Source organism: Erinaceus europaeus, chromosome 10 (genome assembly GCF_950295315.1).
Source record: "Erinaceus europaeus chromosome 10, mEriEur2.1, whole genome shotgun sequence".
Lineage (NCBI taxonomy): Eukaryota > Metazoa > Chordata > Mammalia > Eulipotyphla > Erinaceidae > Erinaceus > Erinaceus europaeus.
The window spans coordinates 79,773,245-79,795,788 of NC_080171.1; the positions used below are offsets into that span (position 1 = coordinate 79,773,245).

Genomic DNA, 22,544 nt, shown 5'->3' on the forward strand with positions numbered 1-22,544 from the left:
ATGCCATGCATAAAGCCCTGGGATAAGATAGATAGATAGATAGATAAATAGATAGATAGATAGATAGGAAATAGCCACCAGGGATGGTGGAACTGTGCTGACACTGAGCCCCAGAGGTAATCCTAGTGGCAAAAATGAACATATAAAAGAAAAGAAGAGCTTGGAAAGAAAGCTCCCCACCCCCACCATTGGAGGCTGGGAGGTCTTTCACAGTTCAGCTCTTTTCCTTAACCTCTCCTCCTTCTCCCCTCCTCTTCTCTCTCTCCTCCTCTCCTTCTCCTCTCTTTTCTTCTCCCTCTCCTCTCTTTGCCTTTTCTCCTTCTCCTCTCCTCTCTCTCCTCTCCTCTCCTCTCCTCTCCTCTTCTCTCCTCTCCTCTCCTTCCTTCCTCTGCAGGGTGGTGGGTTGACAAGTGGCAGGTGAGCCAAGGAAGCCATGCCAGTACTGAGATCACCAAAGCATTAGGCAGCAGACCCTGAACCCTAGTGTGCCTTTGGGAGGCTAAGACTCTCACTCAATCTGGGGCTCCCTGGGCATCAGAGAAATGCCACACAGACATTCCACAGGCAGAGCATGGGTCAGCCTAAGGCTCAGGACCAGGTATCCCCAAAGGGGCATCAGACAAAGGCTACCTTCTCTGCCCTCTGCCCCCCTGTAGCCGATGCTTGTTTCTACAGAAAGCCTACTGCTTCCAAGCCTTGACTCAGTGCCACAGTTGGCCAGGGACATTAATTTTTGTTGTCACTACATCCATGAGCATTAGGGCATGGATCTGAGATATGGTTTTAAGGACAAGATGTAGAAAGTAGTGTGTTCCACATATGGCAGGGACCTTCTCTCCCCATGAATTTCAACTCATAAGTCGTCACAAACCTTAAATGAGCTGACCAGTTGAAAAGGGAGCCCTGAAAAATCAGAGATAGTTTTACCTTTAAAAATGAAGTCAGGTTCTTTTTTGGGGGAGGTAGGTGGGAGGAGATACATCTTAGCCCTTCTATATAAGACCTTAAAGATACATCCTATTTGCTTTCTGACAGAAAGCTTCTTCCCCCCTGCCCCATAAAGAAGTCATTTAAGAGCCAGGAGATGATAATGTAGATTATCCTCCAGGTTACAGCTAAGAATGAGGTAAGTGGCTGGAATTGTTTGTTAATGTTTGGGCTGCCGGGAAAGTGACAGAATATTTACCAGCATAAGATGAAGACTAAAGACTGGCAGAAACTGCTTCAACTGCTTGCATGCCCCTACAACCTTTTATATGCCCCCCCAGCTCCTTCTCTTCCCCCCTCCAGCTCCCTTCTAAAAAAAACAAACAAACAGCAACAACAACAAAAAAAACAACCAAAAAAAAAAGGCAGTCCAGCAGCTGAGCCCTGGCTCATAGCCACAGCAAGACAGGCAGAGACAAATGTGGTCCTCAGCCCCAAAGGCTCACTGCTCCAAATCACAGCCTCCTACAGTACCCACAGCTTGGGGATAGCAAACTGAAGCTACACAGCATACTTCCCAAGACCCCAAGCACCAAGGCAACCTAGGGACACCAGGAAGATGTCCTCTTGGAGGGTCACCAGCTACCAGCCACGTGTTTCTGCACCTGGCTCTTTGAGGGGAGGCAGTGGGGTTCAGATACCCCCTTGCAGGAAATATGCTTGTTCTCCTGCTTTCAGATTCATACACAACTGAATCCTGAGATGATGGGGGAGGGGGATTAATCTGCTTTATCTACACACTCCTTGAAAGTGTCCCAGATGGTCAGAAGGGGGTGTAAGTAGGCAGCTTGCTCTGCCTGAGGAAGTGCTCTGTTCAGTAACGGAAGATGTGTGTGCAGCACCCTTCCACCTGCCAGCTCCCCTCCCCAAGTTCTGTTTTCCACTGCTCTCCACTATGGGTAAACTGGACGAGACTCCTTCTTGAACTAAAATATTTTCCAAAGATTTATCTATGTGTTATGAGAAAGACAGAAAAGAGAGAGGGTGGAGAGAGACGAACAGACAGACAAATACAGGGAGCACACACTGCTTAGTTCTGGCTTAAGATGGTGCCAGGAATTGAACCTGGGAGCTCTGGTTCAATTGTGGTCTAGCAGACTGAGCTCAGTCTGATAAAAAGTGACAATCATGATGAACTTGAACTATTGCTCTGTTTTTGAAGAAAGCTGTTGTGGGAAGGAGGGCAGGAGGCAATGTTCATTTCATTTGCTTAAGTGGCTCAGCCTAGATGCAGAGTTGACTTTTCTCAGGACCTCCCCCACCCCCCTTTGTGGAAGACATTGCTACATTTTTGCCCCAGAGCTCTGCTTACTACAAGGAGTGGCCTTTTTGTGTGTGGAGAGGGACAAAAAGGGAAGAAACAGACAGGATGACGATAAATCCAGTGGTCATGCTGAGGAGCTGTCTTGGGGGTGTCCACTTATGTTCAGTATAATCATTATTTCTTCCTAAGAGCAACTGGATGGTGGAAACAGGTTTCACCCTGAGGTCACTGGCCCTCAGTGGGGGCTGCAGCTCTCAACTTCTCACCTTCAATGGTAAAGTAGAGGCACCCAGGCCAACCTGGCCCAGGGGACAAAATTCCAACAATTGCAGGGAGGCGACTGTTCAGGAAAAGGCAGCAAAGAGACTGACTTAGATGCTGTAATTTAAATGCCAGTTCCTTGTCCTTCCTGGGCTGAGCCCTCCCCTGTGCTGACAGGGACCAAAGGGCATCAGCCAGACACCTCTCTCTCTCTCTCTCTCTCTCTCTCTCTCTCTTTCTCTTTCTTGCTCCCTCTTGAGACAACTCACCCAGCCCTGATGCTAACTGGGCCCCGTTCTCTGAGCTTGACCGGCCAAGAGGCACAGCCATGAAGAAAGGTAACCAAGGGCTGCAGGAACGTGCTGGGGCTTGGATGTCCTGTAGCCCCGCGGAGGGCCGCTCTGCTCTGCCCTGGAGCCGCGGTCCCCAGGGGCGGGCCTTTGTCCTCGGCTGCCGCCTCTCGCCAGCCACCCCGTGGCCAGGGAACCCAGGAGGCCTCCACCGCCTGAAGCTGGTCCCCGTCCCCACTGCTTCTGTGGACCCCGCGGCGGTGGAGGAAGCTCGTAGTCCGCAGCGGGGTTTGGTACTTGGCTCTGCTTCCTTCTCACCGCAGAGCCCCCTCTTCCTGGGGCAGCAGGTCCGGACGCCCCTGCCCCACCCCAGCTCGGCCCTGTGCAGCGATTAGCTCTAATATCTATTAATTCCTGTCTCTGGCTCAAAGTCCAGGCGCCACGACTGTCGGCCTGCCGCCCTGGTGGCCAGAGCTTAGCCCACTCCAGCCAGCTAACTCCGGGATTCCAAGCACCATGAGGAGGTGCCCCATCCTGCCAGACCCCACCCCCAGCTCGCCCCACCCTCCCTCAGCTACTGGTGGCTTCGACTCCTCCACAAACACACCCCTCCCCCACCCCTGCTCCACTAGGAGCTGGGAGACTGGGCCTAGGTCTCCTTGGTGATGGAGGAACATGCCCAGGGGCCCTGGGGCCAAGGGTGGGGTGCAAAGCCCCAGGACTTGGGAGGGGCTGAGGCCGGATCTCTGCTGTCTAGGTGCAGAGGTGGGGGCTTCCTGTGGTCTGGGGACATTTCTTAGAAGGAGACAGAAGAGATTGGAGGAAAGGGCTTGGAGTAGGGGTTGTGGGTACATAGAGTGGGAGCCACCTTGGAGGGGGAGGAGGAGAGAGGGCGTTTTAAGGGAGGCATAGTGTGGAGAAGGAAATAATAAGTCCTCGTGGGTGCCTTGGTCCCAAGAGACCTGAGACCTTCCAGAGGGGGTACTCCCCCCCTTAGGCCAGTGGCCCTTGGGTGGGGGAGGCAGAGACAGACACAGCCCTTCCTGCCTTGCCAGCAGCCATGCTATGTGGATCTGGGGGCTCTGCTTAGCAGTGTCCTGGCCTTTGGGAGCTGGAGACTCAGTACCTGAGTGGGAGGGGTATAGACTGGGTCCTCATTGCCCTCTAAATGTCCTCTCCTGTCCCAGCTGCTGTGCTGCCTCAGACAACAGGGTCCTGAGCCCCCCAACACCGTTGTTGTGTGTATGGGAGGGGTTGCTGGATGCAGATGCCCAGGTGAATGCCTCCTGCCCCTACTTAGTAATCACTCCTACTCCCCCACTGAAGGCCTGGAGTCTGGGGGGTAACAGGGTTTGTGGTTCCTTGGATATTTAATGACAATCCCCAGACATGTTGCAATTTCTCAGGCAAGCTGATACCAACCTGGGATATTAATATCACCTAGCTAAATCAGAAAGTTTAGTATGGCTCTGCCTCTATTTCTTCTTTTTAAAGTCTCCTTACTTAAAAAAGAAAAACCTTACTGGTTGCCCAATAAAGTAGATACTGAGTGCAGGGGCAAGAGACTCTGCATGTGGTTGGCATGCATACAGGGGCCTTTCTGCTCTTTCTGTGTGGTTTCCCTGCCAGAGTGTCCTGGGAAACCTGTACAGATATATGGGGAAGTGGGGGGGGGGAGGCTGTCTCTGTGGACATCTGTGAGCTCTTCACTGTCTTTGGATCTGAGGACCCACTGGGCTGCCTAGGCATCCACCACTAGACTTGGCCTGAACAAAAGGAGTCCCTTCCACAGGTGATCAGGAAGTTCAGCCTTCCAGATGTTGGGGGGGGGGGGTGTAGGGAGCCTGGCTGTGTGCTTTGGGGAAGCCTCCAGGCCTTGCTCTGCTGGGAGACCAGGCTAACACCTGAGCATAAGTCCTCCATGTGAGTGTCACACCACAGCTGCCCTCCTCTGGCCAGTGCTGTCATTGGGCCTGCAGGCTTCTGGCCACTGATGGTCACTCTGATTAGGTGGCAACCAGTCACAGGTCTTTGCAATGTAAAAGGCTGGGTCCTCCACTGTCAGCCACTGTCATGAGGAATACGTACCACCCCTACCCACAGTACCTATGTCAATGGCCTCCAGGGACATCAGACCCCAAGCAGGGTTTGGCATAGATGAAAGAGGCCTGGATTTTCTCCCAGAGACACTCAGTTACAGTGTCTGTCCCTGGGTGCTATCCCATATCGCCTTGTCCCACACTGAGGTGTCTAGCTCTTGGCCGCCTACCATATAGGAGTGTATTTTCAGGAGTGCACAGTTTGATATTCTGAATCCCCTCCTCTAGGACCTGATGACATGCTCCAAGCTACAGAGTCTAGACTGGGCCCCATCCCACTTGGCCTGTTTTTAAGGGTGTCCCCACTCCTAGACCCTCATTGGGCATTAGATGTGTGGGAGCCACTTGATCCCCTTGCTGACAGCACAATGTCTTTATCTGAGTTCATGGACACTCCATAGCACCCAATGTACCCCCTGAACATCATCCCCAGCCCAGTTCTTGATAGAGAAAGAACCTTGCCCAATTATTCCTGTTAAGACAGGACCTGCTTGGGAAATTTGAGGCGAATCCTCATCCCTTTAATTCTTCCTACTCCTTGCCCAATATAAGGAAAAAACATCAAAAAGGATCTCTAACCCTCTTGAACACATTTGGCAAGGTTCTAGAGGGACCCTCTCAGTAGTTATTGGAAGGGAGGTCACTCGACCAGCAGCCCAACTTCTCCACCTCTACCCCCCACCCCCTGGTGTAGAGAGAGCCAGTCCACCCTCTCCAGGACCACAAGGCTCATGCTCTCTATCTTTCTTCCCAGATTTATTATAAAGTCATCAAGGACATCGAGCCAGGGGAGGAGCTGCTGGTGCACGTGAAGGAAACTGCCTTCACCCTCGGGACTGTGCCCTCCAATCTGGATGGTAAGCACACCTCCCCCCACCCCCCAGGCAGAGGCTTCAGCCTCATGGCCCCAGCTGCTGTAACCCAGAGCCAGGGGACCCATCCAGACCCTGGGCAGGTCTGGTGCTTCTCACAGATATCCAACGCCAGAGCCTAGAGGCTGGCTGCTCCTGCCTAGGGCTCTCCTGGCTGGGCCCTGAAGTACATTAGATGGAGTGGACAGTGTGTGGAATCAGCATTGAATTTTAAGGGGGTGGGGGAGGTAACCATATTATTATTTTCAGTGCTATCAGATCAACATCACCTGCTTTCCTTGTTACTTAAAAAAATGAAAGAAATCTACAGACACTTATTGGGGGAATATCACAGGGAGATGATCTACAAATTGAACCCAGGTGCCAATGACTTTAATCCCACGATGAATGATAAAAGAAAAAAAATGAAAGAAAGAAAAAATAGAGAGTGGGAAAGAGAGAGAAAAAACCAACTCAATTCATGGCTTGGGAGCTTGCACTCCTCCAGAATTGCCAAAAGAAGTTTCCTCTTCTGTATGGCTTTGAAAGTCTTGCCCATCTACCACTAAAAGCAAAAAGTCAGGGCCCAGTAAAATAGCTCGCTTGGGTAGTATGCTGCTTAGCCACATGCCTGGTCCAGGTTCAAATCCAGATGGAAGGCAGAGTGAGTGGCAACTCCATTGAAGAAAGGAAGCTTTGGTGCTGTGGACTCTGATGAGAGGGGAAAGTCTCAGAACAGTGTGTGAGTCATGGTGAGGACAGTTGGGTGGAAGACACTTCCGGCCATCAAAGATGGCCACAGTGCTACAGTGGGGCAGACACTGCAGGGGATACAGTATAACTCCTTAATTTGAATGAGACCACAGAGGGGATAGGTCCACAGGCTCTTTTTCCTGTCCTCTCTAAGCTGCTGCTTCTGCTCCTGCTGGGAAAGCCATCTGGAGCATAGGGTAAGGGTTTTTCCTTCCATTCTTTCTTTTCTCCCTCCCCTCCAAACCCAGCAAGGTTGAATGATTAGTACCAGTGGTTGTGTGTTTCTCTAAGCTAGGAGCAGGGAGTTGGGTGTTGGGAGGGTTTGAGAGTAGACTTAGAGAGGTTTGCCTTCAACCCCATCTCCATGGCCAGACAGTTCACATCCCTGAGTGGTCAAAAGAAAAGCATCACTTCCCCCCCACACACATACAAGGGCACTTTTACAAGCCAGATGCCTCTGCACATGCCTCTAAAGTTTGGTTTTAATTAGGCCTCCTAGAAAAGAAAAATAAATGGCTGAGGTTGGGGTAGCAGAGGGGGATGGCCTCGTTTTCCTTAAAATAATTGTTGAAACAACCTCTGAGTCTTAGCGACCACTTGAGAAGTCGGAAAGATGAATCTCCCCCACTGCAGAGCCATGCCCAGTCCTCAAAAGAATGCAATTTCTTTCTTCCAAAAGGTTTGAAAAGTCCAACCCCCGGTCTTAAATAACCCAGGTTTCCATTTTCCCTAATAACTTATCAACCGTTTGTAGGCTAATTGCTTCGCACACATAATAGTCCAACATCAAATATTTGACTTTTTCATACTCTGCTGTCAAGATCGCTCCCGTGCCTCCCCGGGGCTACCCCCACCCCAGCCCCCCTACCCCCAGTTAAACTCTGAATCACACAGAAAGAAAATGCAAAAATGTTCCTCACTAAGATAATTATCATAAAAAAAAAAATCTTTTATCCAGGCCCCTGTTCAATGCAGCGGGCCCTTATCACGGCAGGAATTTGGAGTGGGTTCCTGAGAGCCTTTGAGCCTCCAGTCTGCTAGATTAGCATGTAGATGCCACATAATTGTGTCCCCCTCGGTTCTCTGAAGCCATTAGGCGCCGATTTATTTTTCTGTGCCATTCCTGCTCTGCCATGAAAAGTTGCTGATGGAACTTCAGAGAGAGGAGAGCAGGGCGCAGATTCAACAAGCCAGACCCCAGGCTGCTTGCCCAGGGGCTGGGGAGTGGGTGGGGGAGAACAGAAGGCCCTGTGCCCCAGATCCCAGCCCCCCCCACCCCCATACACACACCAGAGGTGGACAGGGAGGAGAGTTCAGTTGGGAATCACTAGCTTTGTCTTTTGTGCTTTGGCAGGGGGAGGAGGAGTGAGACGGGGCGGGGGGAGGGTTGGGGGGGAAGTGTACCCCCGGAAAGCAGACCTGCTCTCCTTTGCCAACTCACTGGGGACACTGAGCCCTGACCTGCAGCTGCTGGGCAGGAAAGGCTTTCAGAGCTGCCACTTTGTAAAGAAATTGCGATTCCCATTTTCCTCCGAGTGACTCCAGAGCCCAGGGAAGCCACTTTCAGATTCATTAGTTCTGGTGACTTTTTTATTCTGTTTTCACTCTTTCAGAGAAGAGGGGTGAGATTTCTATTTGGGGGGGGGGGCATCCTCACTCTCTAGAAGAAAAGAAGGGAAATCATTTTCATTCAGATATGCTTTTCTTTTAAGAAAGGTTCATGATAGTGAGCCCATTCCCTCTCTGAGAAAGGTCAAGGAGAGGCATTGTATCCTGTGGAAGGCTCTAGAAGCAAACAGATACCATGCGTGATATGAAAGAGCATGGAGTAATTGAATACAAATTACAGAGCATGACAGTAAACTGTAACCATGACATAAAATAACCTTTTTTTAAAGAGAGAAAGTTGAGAAATGAGAGAGACTACAGCATCAAAGCTTCTTTCAATGTGGTGGGAATTGGGCTTGAACCTGGGTCAAGTGCATGGCAAAACAGTGCACTATCCAAGGGAGCTATTTTGCTAGCCCCGTATAACACAATCTTTTTATTTTATTTTATTTATAAAAAGGAAACACTGACAAAACCATAGTATAAGAGGGGTACAACTCCACACAATTCCCACCACCAGAACTCCGCATCCCATCCCCTCCCTTGATAGCTTTCCTATTCTGGGAGTATGGACCCAAGGTCATTGTGGGATGCAGAAGGTGGAAGTTCTGGCTTCTGTAATTGCTTCCGTGCTGAACATGAGCATTGACAGGTTGATCCATACTCCCAGCTTGCCTCTCTCTTTCCCTAGTGGGGCAGGGTTCTGGGGAATTGGAGCTCCAGGACACATTGGTGAGGTTGTCTGTCCAGGGAAGTCTGGTTGGCATCATGCTAGCATCTGGAACCTGGTGGCTGAAAGAGAGTTAACATATAAAGCCAAACAAATTGTTGACTAATCATGAACCTAAAGGCTAGAATAGTGCACATGAAGAGTTGGGAGGAGGGTCTCTGTTTTGTAAATAGCTAGTAGGCATATTTTAGTTATATTCCAAAGGGCCTGTGGCTATACTAGTTTGTTTTTTTCCCCTGAGCCTGAAATCTGATATGCAGGTGGATCCAAGTTATTGTCTGGGGAGATGATGTCATGCTTGAAAAAGGACCAGAAAGCTAGATCAGGGAAGAGAGTAGCTCCCAAATATGGGAAAGGTGTATAAATATTGTTGACTGTAAACCCCAGTGAATTGATAATAACACAATCTTTTATTTCATCCTGGAAATGGAGTGTACTATGTGGGGAAGCACTCAGGGGTGGTGGGTCCTTACTGCCAGGCCCCACAGGTTCAGGTGTTAGTTCACTGCTGTCCTTCCCTGCCTAGAGGCTCTGAACCCTGTCAGAAGACTACACATAACTAGGTGGCTAGGCACAGCCCTCACTGGCTTTGTCCTTCCACAGGGACAAGCTTGGGTTCATGGTGGGTTGGAGAAAGAGAAAGAGGTGACATTTATCTCTGGTGTCAGTGCCAGCACCTCCAGAGCTCCCTCAAATGCCTTTAGGGTGAGGAAGGAGCTGGACTTCATTTTCAACGCAAGTGCCAAGTCACAACAGGGAGACCTAGTTGGTGGGTGGGGGCTGGTGTCTCATTTCTATTCTAAGATTTCACCTTCTGCTTTCACTCATGAGTCCTAAATGTAATAAAAGCTAGGGGCAAGGGTGTGGGGGGCAGTCAGAATTGACCCACAAGAGCAGTTCTATGGAGTCTGCTGGTCCAGCTTCTTTCTGAAACAGTGGTCTTGGTTATGTGGACATGATAAACACATCCATCAGTGGAAATCCACTTTTCTGAAGACAGGGGAGGCCTATTGGAGTGGGGGTGGCAGCATGCACACCAAACCCACATGCCCTGTCACCTGGCCTCCCCATCTGGGCTCCCTGGACCTGTGTTAGTGTTATATTTGGGCTCCCAACACTTGGGTCACTTGGTTTTACATCTTGTTTCGCTTACATAGCCCCCACCTCCAATGCCCAGCCACTCTGCCCAGGGGGAGGTCTAATGTCCTGTCCACTCCTGTGCTACAAGCAATTGCTTATGGCTCCTGGTGCTGCTTCCAGATCTTTTCTGCAGTTCAACATGCTTCCAGAACAAGCTTGCATGGGGCCTTTCCTGGGACTGCTGGAGGCAAAGCCTTCTAAGCCCAAGAAGTCTGAGCTAAGAGCCACCCCCACCCCCCCCCCCCACACACATACTATCAAAATTCCCCAGGAGTCACTGGATATTATAACCTGACTCCCAGACTCCTTCCCTTGACTCTTGCTTTCTCTGTGCATGGAGTGTTTTGGGAGGCAGGTCCACTGTGGGAAGCAGTCCTGACACTGGACCCAGGCTGCCCAGTCACCTCCTCTTCTCAATCCAGCAGTCTTCCCCTTCAGCCTCTGTTCAAAGGCAGGATGGAAGTCACACTTGGTGATGCAGTGCTGGCACAACCATGGATGCCACCCAGAGACTTGGCCCTGGGTAGCTCAGTGCCAGCTACTAAGAGAGTCTGTACTTGGGTGTCAGGGGCTCTGATTCCTCCCCACTCCAGGGGATGCTGGCTTAGGTTATATTCTGGCCATATGCTGAAGCAGAGCCTGCATCCAGTGCTCAGAGAAGTTTCCAGGCTCATAGGTCCTCCTCCCCATCGCATTCCACCCTCACCCTGCACCACCCAGCCCTCCTCAGCACACCCAGATATTCCCAGTGCCTGATGAAACCAGGAAGGCAGGGGGAAGTCCTCACCTCCCTGCCTCCATACCTCCTGCCCCTTTTTGGGAAGTCCCTACCCAAACTGCTCAGGGCTGGGCATCTGGGCCTGGCACAGGAGGACACACACTCACACCTGGCATCACACATGCACACACTCACACAGCCATTCAGACATGCATACACATTCACTGTTCACATACAGGCACACTGTAGCCACACATGTGAACAGAAGCACACACATTCACATATATACAGAAACACAGGTACACCTGACTTGCAAGCATGAGGTCCTGGATTCAAGTCCTGGCATCAAATGGACCAAGAAGGATGCTCTCTGGTTTGTTCTCTTACTCTCTCTTTCATTAATAAATGCTTTTTAAATATATTGACAGTCTCCATGCACACTTACACACAGTTACATATCCTGCACAGATGTATCGTATATGCACTCGCACAAATGTGTATGCATTCACACATAATACAAATGAAAGTATATGCTATATAATGCAATACTGACCACTGTGTATGCATGCTTAATGTGTTATTTATACATACATGTTCACACACAACATGAACGTGCATTCTCAAAACATACACACCATCACACAAGGAGTGCATGTACACATGAACATGAAAAAGTGCTCACATATGCCAAAGAGTAGACCTGCTTGATCACATGTGGACATGTGTGTGATACACTTCTCACATCTGCAGCCTCACTGAGAAAATACATGCACAGTCACATTCATATGTGTGCACATGCAGATACATGCATGCCAACATGAACATGGGCACACATGATCAGGAATGACCATAATCAGGGGAAATGCCATGGCAGGTGCAGACATAAGCAGAAGCTGGTGTGCACACACCCCTGGGCCGCGAGCATGCTTGCCTTTCAGCTCCTCTGCACAGAAGCCCTCGGTGCAAGTGTTCTCCAGCCTCAGGAGGGATGTGGGATCCTCTTAGACATGGGGGACATCACTGTGAAGCAAGTGCATGGGAGGGACAGTGGAGAGGGAGGAGGCAGTCTAAAAGGCTGTCCCTTCAGGAAGCTTGCAGCTCCCAGCTGACTGGCTTGGCATGGTGGTCAGGATGCCTCCTCATAAACACAGTAATGGCTGCCCCTTTTTAAAATTTGTTTGACCTTGACAACAATAATTTATGATCTGCGCTAGAGCTCTGGCGGCCTTTTCATTCATAAACAAAGCATGTGGCCTGGCTCTCTCCTCAGCTCCCAAGTGAGCAAGCATAGGACCTGCTCTAGCCACAGCATCATGAGACAGGGACAGAGTGCCCACCCTCCTGTGAGGCAGACCCCAGCTCTCTGGGCCCCTAGTCCTGGACCCCAGGGTGGAAACCTGAGGGGACCAGGGCCCCTGCAGTGCAAGACTTGGGGGAGGCACACACTGTGGACTCCTGCTGGCCCTCTGAAGGCAGCCCCACCATGTACACTTTCTCTCTCCTGCAGAGGAACCAACGTTTCGCTGTGAGTCCTGTGATGAGCTCTTCCAGTCCAAGCTGGACCTGCGGCGCCACAGGAAGTATGCATGCAGTGCAGTGGGGACGGCACTGTATGAGGGCCTGAGCCAGGAGCTGCCCACTGAAGGGCTGGGCAGCACGGGCAGTGACGGCCAGGCCCATGAGTGCAAGGACTGTGAGCGGATGTTCCCCACCAAATACAGGTACTCCTCAGCCTCCCCCGACCCATAATCCTGACAGTGTCCTAAGAAGGTACTCATCTGTCCCTGTTCTTCAGCCAGACCCATATTGACAGGCAAAGACCCCAGGAATAAAATGGGCAGGGCCCCCTCCAAGCCAGCACTTCTGAGGGTCCCATAGCCAAGTCTACTCACCCAACACCAGAGACACACAGAATCGACCCAAAAGAGCAGTTCTGTGGAGTCTGCTGGTCCAGCTTCTTTCTGAAACAGTGGTCTTGGTTATGTGGACATGAGAAACACGTCCATCAGTGGAAATCCACTTTTCTGAAGACAGGGGAGGCCTATTGGAGTGGGGGTGGCAGCATGCACACCAAACCCACATGCCCTGTCACCTGGCCTCCCCATCTGGGCTCCCTGGACCTGTGTTAGTGTTATATTACCAAAGACAGGTAGGCCCACAGAGGGGGATGCCACTGGCCCCAGGACCTGAACAGTGAACAGCCAGACTGGGCTGTAGACACCAGCTGAAAAGAAGTCAAGAAATGTAGATGGGGGGGGGGGGGCTGTGGCATACCTGACTAAGAGTACACATTACTATACACAAGGACTCAAGTTTGAGCCCCTGCTCCCTACTTGCAGGGGGAAGCTACATGAGTGGTGAAGTGGGTTTGCAGGTGTCTTTCTCTGTCCCTTTTGATCTCCCCCTCCCCTCCCAATTTTTCTCTGTCTTATCTAATAAAAATAGGAAAGGGGGAGATGGCTGGTGGATTCATCATATAGGCACTGAGCCCCAAGTGGTAACCCTGGTGACAGTAAAAATAAATAAATAAAAAATTTTAAAAAGAAATGAAGATTGGGGCAAAATAACTCACTTGGATAGTTGCTGCTTCACTATATGGGCAGCCCAGGTTTTAGCTCAACCTCCACTGCACTGGAAGAAGCATGGATGCTGTGGTTCCTTCTGTCTCTGTATCTCTCTCTCTCTCTCTCCCTCTATATCTTTCTCCCTCCTCTCTCTCTCTCTCTCTCTCTCTCTCTCTCTCTCTCTCTCCATATATCCATCTCCATCATTTCCATCTCTGTCTGAGAAAGCCAACCCAGGGCAGTGAAGTCCTAACAACAAAAAAGGTCCTCACTTCTTACCTGTGCTTCCATGCTCCTATGCTCCTGTGCTCCCTGCAGGTGGACCCTTCTGTCCCCTCCCCCTCAGTCCTGGGCACTTGGTGCCAGAGGCTATGACATGGTCAGGCTGTCACTGACTGACCCTCCTAGGACCTGAAAGCAGGGATCCAGCATAATCCCTAGGAAAGAAGAGCTGGTATGGGGTCCAGGGGAGGGGGCTGGAGCTTGTGGCTTGCGGCCCCAGGGAACCAGGGTACCATCCTACCTGGGTGCCTCTTCTGCCCCCAAGAGTCCCCTTGGGGACACCTGCCATGTCAAAGTGAAACCCTCATGGGCTGCTGGATGGATGCAGAAGTAAGGGCACTGAGCAGTCTCCCTGGGGTAGGGCACCCCCAGCCTGGAGCAGGTGGTGAAGAGTCAGCCTTTGGGCAAACCTCAGGGCCCTTGGTGGCAAGCATGCCACCACACAAGAGAGTCTGTATTTTCTTTCCATAAACACATAAATCACAATTAACAACAGGGGAAAAGATACAATCTGCCAGCACTCCAAAACCAAGCGTTTCTGATCGAAATGGATGGCTGGGCTCATAATTAAGGGCCTTGATGTATTGCTGCATGCTCATGAAGATTAACCGTCTGTACCTGGGCCAGGGGAGCAGCAGGCCTCCCCTAGAGGAGCTACAAGCTACTGGTTCACTCTGGCGCCCTAGCCCCCTGGGAAGCTGGGGTCTTCCCCCCTGACCATGGCTCCTGGCCACTCCTGACCACTCCAGGGGTGTATGTGAGGGCCTGACTCAGCTGCCCAGCAGCTACCAACCAGGCAGGATGAGGCACTGGGGGGCTCACCCAGGGTTCAGGGCCACACAAAACTTTTTTCCTAAGTCCTCACTCACTTCAAGTAGGTGGGAGTGGTGGCAGTGCCCAGCAAAGGTGCTCAGGGTGAGCCCTCCCTCTCAGATGGGGGACAGATAGCCACAGCTGACCCATTGCCCCCTCCTGCAGTTTGGAACAACACATGATTGTCCACACGGAGGAACGGGAATACAAGTGTGACCAGTGCCCCAAGGCCTTCAACTGGAAGTCCAACCTCATCCGCCACCAGATGTCCCATGACAGTGGCAAGCGCTTCGAATGTGAAAATTGTGTGAAGGTGGGTGCTGCTCCCTCCCCGCCCCATAGCACCTGCAGCAGAGGTGGGAAAGCTACCTCCCAAGTCCCATTGGCCTCAGCCTACCTGGGAGGAAGGGGCACAGGAAAGCTAGGGCACAGGGCTCAGTGGAAATGGGTGCAGCCCATTCTCAGTCCTGACCTAGCCCAGGTGGAAGGAGAGGCTAGGGGCCACTGCAACCCAGAGCCCTTGGCCTGGACCCTGGGGTCTTCTGCTGTCACTGCATGTGTACTGATGCACTTTCTGAGCTCTGCCTTCTCCCTGCCATAGGTGTTCACTGACCCCAGCAACCTGCAGCGGCATATCCGGTCCCAGCACGTAGGTGCCCGAGCCCACGCCTGTCCTGACTGCGGTAAGACCTTCGCCACCTCCTCCGGCCTCAAGCAGCACAAGCACATCCACAGCACCGTCAAACCTTTCATATGTAAGTGCCTCAGCCCCCATAGAAGTCTCCCAGTGTGTGAGGGGCAGAACCTTGGTAGGCCAGGTGAAGTCTCAGTGGAGGTGCTACCCTTCTGGTCCCTCTCACTTCGTCCTTACTATCCTCTTGCCCCCTTGCTTCCCCTTAGGCTTGTCCCTATAATGGCCATGGGTGAGAGATGAGTGGGTGGACCCTCTGTGGCACCTCTCCCCCTGAGGCCCAACGTGAGGGCTAGTGTCCTCATGGCACTGATATGATACCTGTGACAATGTGTCACCTGAGGGTGCAGTTCAGGGTGCTTCCCCAGTTCTGGATGGCAGCCAGTGTCACTGCTCCTGTCATGATGGACAGGTGGATTTTCTTGTTCTTTCTTTGTCACCAGGGTTATCACCAGGGCTCAGTACCTGCACTACTCCACTGCTCTTGGTGGACATTGTTTTCTTTCCTCTAGACAGAGGGTAAGAGGCAGAAGGGAAGAAAGAGACACACACAGAAAGAAAGGAGAGACACCATAGTGCCACCCCATCACTCATGAGGCTTTCCCTCTGCAGGCGCTCCTACATGATGGACAGCGGCTGGAACCCAGGTCATTGCACATCTAATGTGTGTGCTCTGCTGGTCATAGCAGGTGGCTTTTCTGAGCAGATAGGCTAAGGACAGATGGAAGGGCAGGGAGGGGCTGGGAGCCCTGGGGCCTGAGGACACAGAAGCTGAATGAGAAGGTTAGGTGGTGGTGCACCTGACTGAGCACACATATTACAATGCACAAGGACCTGAGTTCCCTTAGACTCCACCAGAAGGGGGAAAGCTTTACAAATGGTGAAGCAGTGCTGCAGGTTTCTCTCTATATATATCTATCTCCATCTCCCCCCTCCTCTTAATTCTGGATGTCTCTGTCCAATAAATAAATAAAGATAATTTTAAAAAATCTGAAAAGAAAAAAAAGCTGAGGATAAGCAAGGACAGAGAGGCAAAGAACCAGCTTTCCATGGCCTTGTGGGCCAGCAGTGGCCAGACCCAGTGGCTGTGAAGGTCACAGAAGTGTCCTTGCTGCCCATCTCTGCCCACCTCAATGCTGACGGCCCCCTCACACCCTGAAGCTGCTGAGCTCTCACCTGGGAATCTGATGAGTCAGCACATCACACATGCCCACAAAGCATGTGTCACACTGAGTCACTATCACTATAGCTCAGTGCTGAGTCACTGTGCTTACCATGGCACAGACCTCACTGTCATTTTCCTAGAAGATTGTGCTGAGTCATGGCTGTGGAAGCTTCTGCTGAGCCATTTCTGTTAATAATCCCCAGAGGGTTCTACAATCTTCTCTGTCAAATAGAAATTAAGGAGATAGACACAGGGAGGTCTAACACAAAGAAGAAGTCTATGTTTTATTAATAAATATTTTTGTCATCAGGATTATCTCTGGGATTCTGTGCCTACATGTAGACCATTTTACTATTCCTGGTGGCCTCCCCCCTGCCCCACTTTCTAATAGAGACAGAGAAAAATAGAAAGGGATCCGGGGAGAGGTGGGGGAGAGACAGAGAGGAGAGGAGAGGAGAGGAGAGGAGAGGAGAGGAGAGGAGAGGAGAGGAGAGGAGAGGAGAGGAGAGGAGAGGAACCTGCAGCACTCATGAAGGTTCCCCTCTGCTGTTGGGGGACAGGAGAACTTGAACCCCGGCTCTTGTATATGGTAACGTGTGCTTACCAAGTGTGCCACTACACTGGCCCTTGTCTCTTGATTCTTTATGCTTAAGCACAAGGGAAGACAATCTGACACTGGAGTCTCAAGAAGCTCTACCCCACCCCCAGGGCTATATTTGGGACTTAATGTCTGCTTGACTCTTGGTGGCTTCTGTTTTCTTCCCTCTGGATAGAGATGAGAGAGTTATAGAAGGAGAGACACCACAGTCCTGTTCCACCACTCACAAGACTTCCTCCCTGCAAGTGCTTCCATGTGGTGGCACTAGGGCTTGAACCCAAGTCTTTGTGCATGGCGATATGTGCATTCTACTGTGTGAGCCATCTGCTCCCCCATGGATGAAATTTCAAGCACACTGGGATTGATGGAATTTAGGGCTCATCATTGCTATCCAGATGGAGTCTAGATGAATACCTGGACAATGCTGTGCCATGCTTTCACACACCAGCATGACTTACATGCATCTTGGATCTCTACTGAGTGGGCTCAGAGCTGGTTACTGAGCTTAGAGGTTTTTGCCTGTGGTGATCAAGGTCTAGAGGTGTCTTCCTCTGGGGACTTCTCAGCTGCTCGCCTCACTGTCAGTAAGCACAGGGTAGCCAGGTCAGACTGATGCCAGGTGGGTTATAGGAACCCCTATTCTGTCCCCAACATCCTGGCATCCTTGAAAGTGCCTTGGGCATGGCTACCCTGTCTCACCATGGCTGAGAAGACAGCAAGGTTTTGGCTTGAGTGATATTGGGATATGCCCAGTCTAGCTTGAAAGCTCCACATCTCTCAGGCTCCCTCTGTCAGTGCAAGTGGCGGTGGGGGGGGGGGGGGAGGGGAGAGAGCTTCTGACAATGGGAACCTGAGTGGAGTGTTCTTGCCCATGTGGGGGTCACCCATACACTGGGCTCCTGAGGGGCCCTGTGTTCCCTGGTCCTGCCAAGGCTACAGCTGTCCCCAGAGGTGACCAGCCTGCCCCCCTGTGCCCCTCACTGCCTCAGGGAAGAAGGAAGGGGATGAAGCTCCCTTCTGTCCTGCTTTATGGCTCCTGCCCTAGACCCTGAGCCTCTGGTTGGTGGGAGTAGCCCTCCCCCCCAAGCTGACAGGGCCCGAGCCCTCTGGCAGGACTGGAGTTCATGCTGTACCCTGTGAACATATCTGCCCAGGGGCCTGAGCCTCTCTCATCTGTGCCTGTTCTCCCCTTGGACCTGTGAAAAAGAGACCCAAACACAGCCTGGCTGTGAGCATTTCTTTCAGCTAGGGTTGGCCAAATCTTAGAAACCAGGCTGGGTGTGTACAGTGTGGTCTCTGAACCCCTCCAGACCACAGCTGAACCTGGCAATAGGCCAAGCTGGATGTGAGGGGTGAATTCAAATCCCATGACCTGTTCAGAAAGGAAGCATCAGGTCCCTAGCACATGGTGACAGCAGCCACCAACAAGGTACTGACAGAGGGGAACAGAGAGGGTGCCTCTGTGGCAGGGCCTGGGAATGGCCCTATTCATCCAAGAATGCTGGGCTGCTGCTCAATCCTTCCTGATGCCTGGGGGTGGGGGTGGAGTGGGGGGGTAATCTGGGAGTATTTATAGAAGGTTCCCATCTCTGATCAGTGGCCTCCAAAAAAGGGCAGATTTGATTAAATGAGGCAACACTTCCCTCTTCAGCCTTGAAAACTTCCCACCATGCCAGATACTGGGAGAGGTAGGGCAGCTCTTATAAATAGACACTGTGATTAAGAACCTGAGTGTCCCAGGGCCATGCACTCAGCTGGAGCAGCTGAGGCCATGGGGTGACACAGGAGCCAGGGATGCAGTGTAATCTCAGCTTCCACTGGGCAGGCTGAGGAAGCAAGGGGCCCTGCAGGGAGAAACACAGGCAGGTGTGTGTGTGTGTGTGTGTGTGTGTGTGTGTGTGTGTGTGTGTGTGTGTGTGTCCTTTCCAGGTTGGAAAAACAAGGAGAAAAGATAAAGAAAAGCTAAACCTACTGGCATACAGCTCACCAGCCATAGGAAAAGGATGGGGAGCTGGCACATAGGTCAGATGATCCCCCCTCCTTGGGTCCTGCCTTCTCCAGTTAGGAGTAAGTGTACCTCCCAGTATAGAATTTGCTTTTCTCAGACCTGCAACCAGCCCCTCTCCCTAGACCTGTCAGCACTTTCCTACCCCTCCTGACTTTTGGCCACCCTCAAACAGGACTGAGCACTCCCAGGAGTTCCACTCCCCAAACCCAGAGCCAAGTATTTTCAGGTGCTGGGTGCAGGTCTGAGACAGGAAGGATGCCAGGCAAGCTGGGAACACTGGCACTTTTGGAACATGGGATGTAGTGTGTCTGTCCTGGACAGTGCTGTGAAATAGAGGGGCGGGTAAGTCTCTGAGTGCTGCTGCAGATGTGGCTGTGACTGCCTGGCCTGGGAGGCATCTTCCAGAGGCCCAGGCCTGTGTTAGAGACTCACAAGGAGGGGAGCATGGAGAGCTGAGGCACTCTGCTTCTAAAGAGGAATGTTAAAAGGGAGGAGGGCACCCTGAAAGAGATCTGTCTCAACCAGCCCAGGGATGCTGGGGAAGACACAGGGGGTCCTTGCCCATCATGTTGTTCCCCACAGCCAAGGAAGGTGGGGACACATACATCCATATGAGCACATGTGAAAAAACACATTCTGACAGTCATGGATGCCTACACACAGACACAGACCTGCACATATGCATGCACACAGACACACATGTATACACCTGTAATGTATGAGCACACAGAGGTGCACACGCACACAGTTGCATATACAGTAATACCCTGACAGACGTGAAAGAGCACATACAAATGGCACATATATGTGTGCATACACAGAGACTGGTTGCACACCTGCATCCAGGAGACATGAAAATGCATGTATGTGTGCATGAAACACACATAAACCATTGCAGGCACAACTGCATGCAGTGCAAACCTGCATGTATGCACATGTGTGCAATCCATGCACACATAAACAGGTTGTAAATGTACAAATGTGTGTTACATGCATATGTGTATAATTGCACATACATATACATGTACTGATAGGGCCTCTGCACTCAAGACACATCAGCATGCATGCACAGGTGCACATATACGCAGAGACATGTGCACTGTATACTCACACACACACACACACACACACACGTGTGCACATCCCCAAGTGGTGGGGTTACAGTCCCAGAGCTACTGTGTCTATCCACCCAGCAGCCTCACGCGGCTGTCTTTGCTCCCTGCCGACCTGCAGGTGAGGTCTGCCACAAGTCCTACACGCAGTTCTCCAACCTGTGCCGGCACAAGCGCATGCACGCCGACTGCCGCACACAGATCAAGTGCAAGGATTGCGGGCAGATGTTCAGCACTACCTCCTCCCTCAACAAGCACCGGCGCTTCTGCGAGGGCAAGAACCATTATCCGCCTGGTGGCCTCTTTGCACCTGGCCTGACCCTTACCCCAAACCCCATAATGGACAAGGCCAAGGCCTCCCCCGCCCTCAACCACAGTGGCCTGAGCTTTGGGGAATACTTCCCCTCCAGACCACACCCTGGCAGCCTGCCCTTCTCCACTGCAGCCCCAGCCTTCCCTGCACTCACGCCTGGCTTCCCTGGCATCTTCCCCCCATCCCTATACCCTCGGCCACCTATGCTACCTCCCACACCACTACTCAAGAGCCCCCTCAACCACACACAGGATGCCAAGCTGCCCAGTCCACTGGGGCACCCGGCCCTTCCCCTGGTGTCTGCTGTGGGCAGCAGTGGTCCAGGCAGCACTGCAACAGCTGTGGGCCCTGACGAAAAGCTGGAGAGCCACCTGGGGGACCCCTATGCTACCGAGAAACTCAAAGCTCGGAGCAGTGATCTGTCAGATGGCAGCGACTTCGAGGACCTCAACACCACAACAGGCACTGACCTGGATACCACCACAGGCACAGGCTCAGAGCTGGACAGTGATGGGGACAGTGACCGAGACAAGGACAAGGCCAAGGCCCAGGCGGCAGAGGGCCAGGCTGAGAGTGGAGGTAGCACGGTCACCCCAGGGGCCTCAGGTGGCATGGCCGACCTGCCTGTCTTCTATGCCCAGCATTCCTTCTTTCCACCTCCTGAGGAGCAGCTGCTGACAGCTGCAGGTGCTGCAGGTGACTCCATCAAGGCCATTGCCTCCATTGCTGAGAAGTACTTTGGGCCTGGCTTCATGGGCATACAGGAGAAGAAGCTGGGTGCGCTGCCCTGTCATCCAGCCTTCCCTTTCCAGCTCCTGCCCAGCTTCCCCCACTCCCTCTGCCCCCTCGCCGACCGCGCCCTTGCCCATAGTCTGCTGGTCAAGGCTGAGCCAAAGTCACCTCGGGACACCCTCCAGGCAGGAGGCCCCAGCACTGAGTCACCCTTCGACCTCACCACCAAGCCCAAAGAGGGGAAGCCCGGCCTGCCTGCCCCCAAGCCACCAGCCACCCCGGCATCTGGTGAGGAGCAGCCCCTGGACTTGAGCATCGGCAGCCGTGCCCGTGCCAGTCAGAACGGGGGCAACCGTGAGCCCCGCAGGAACCACATATATGGTTGTGGTGGGGAGCACAGGTTGGGGGCCAGTGACGGGCTGCCCAAGGGCTGCCTGAGCCAGCTGGCCCCCCAGGCTCCCCTGCACTATGCCAAGCCGTCGCCTTTCTTCATGGACCCCATCTACAGGTATTAACATGCCCCACCCTCACCTGCCCTCTGGCCCACCCTGTGTAAGGGGCTGTCCAGTCTCCCCACTTCCTTCCTGCTCCCCTGCTGAGTTCCAGGGAGGGTGCCCAGCCAGACTGGCCCATGGTGGGTGTCCTTCCACATCAGGGACAGGGTCTCCATATACAGGATCCTCAGACAGCTGTTCTGACCCCCTTGGGCTCCACCCACAGTTCCCCACAAACCCAAGACAGATTTCTGCTTGTTTTCTCTACACCCTGGGAGGAATGCTTCCCTGGAACCACAGCCAGAGAGTCCTGGTGACCCATCCAACACCATGGGAGGCACCCCCAGCCTCTTGGTTGTGGGTGGGAGGCATGGAAGGGTTTGCATAAACTCACCATTTGTCTTCTCTGAGGGGCCCATGGGGTTCCCCTCCTGCCTCAGTTTCTGGTCAGGCAGGAGGGCTTCCAGGAGTGATAGGAGGTACCAAATTGCAGCAGGTGCACAGCTCCCTGGGATGGAGTGCAGCCACCATAGCCACACCCCAAGGGCTCCCTGGCACGCAGCCTTGCTAGGTCTTGGGGGGAGTGGAGGGAGGATGTGGCTTGGCACTCCCTGCAGGTCCCCAGGCCATCTACAACCTATGGACCCCACAATCTAGAGTCAAGCCATGAGGAGGCCAGACCCACAGATGCTGGCAGGGGACAGGAGGCCAGGGGAACACAGTGGGTGAACAGAAAGGGTGACTCAGGTGGCAGACAGAGTCCTGGGGGAGATATGAGGTCCCTCTGCCCATGCCCAGGGACCCCCACTGCACTCAGAACCCCATCAGTCTTGTCTACTCTAGTCTTTTCTGGGGTGGGTGACCTAGAAAGAAGGACAATGTCCTGCTGTCCAAGCTGCTCTGAGACCCAGCTTGTACTGGGTCCTCACCCTTGAATTTAGGGCATGACGGCTGTTGCTGAGGCTCCTGCTGGCACAGACACCAGCCCAAGTGTAGGCTCATCCCACAGGGGTTTATTCCTTACCACACCTCAAGGAAAGCCAAAGGTGACTGTCACCATCTCTGAGCAGG

General features: G+C 52.5%; 1 protein-coding gene across 5 annotated transcripts in view; it reads left to right on the forward strand.

Moving 5' to 3' along the window:
- The window catches only part of PRDM16 (PR/SET domain 16), a 276,384-nt gene that overhangs the window by 234,031 nt on the left and 19,809 nt on the right, over window positions 1–22,544 (forward strand). For all 5 annotated transcript variants that reach the window (XM_060199937.1, XM_060199938.1, XM_016191028.2 and 2 more), the window contains exons 5-9: window positions 5,656–5,758; window positions 12,209–12,422; window positions 14,526–14,673; window positions 14,962–15,115; window positions 20,056–21,487. In XM_060199937.1, the coding sequence (XP_060055920.1) occupies window positions 5,656–5,758; window positions 12,209–12,422; window positions 14,526–14,673; window positions 14,962–15,115; window positions 20,056–21,487 (2,051 nt within the window). The remainder of the gene's footprint in view (window positions 1–5,655; window positions 5,759–12,208; window positions 12,423–14,525; window positions 14,674–14,961; window positions 15,116–20,055; window positions 21,488–22,544) is intronic.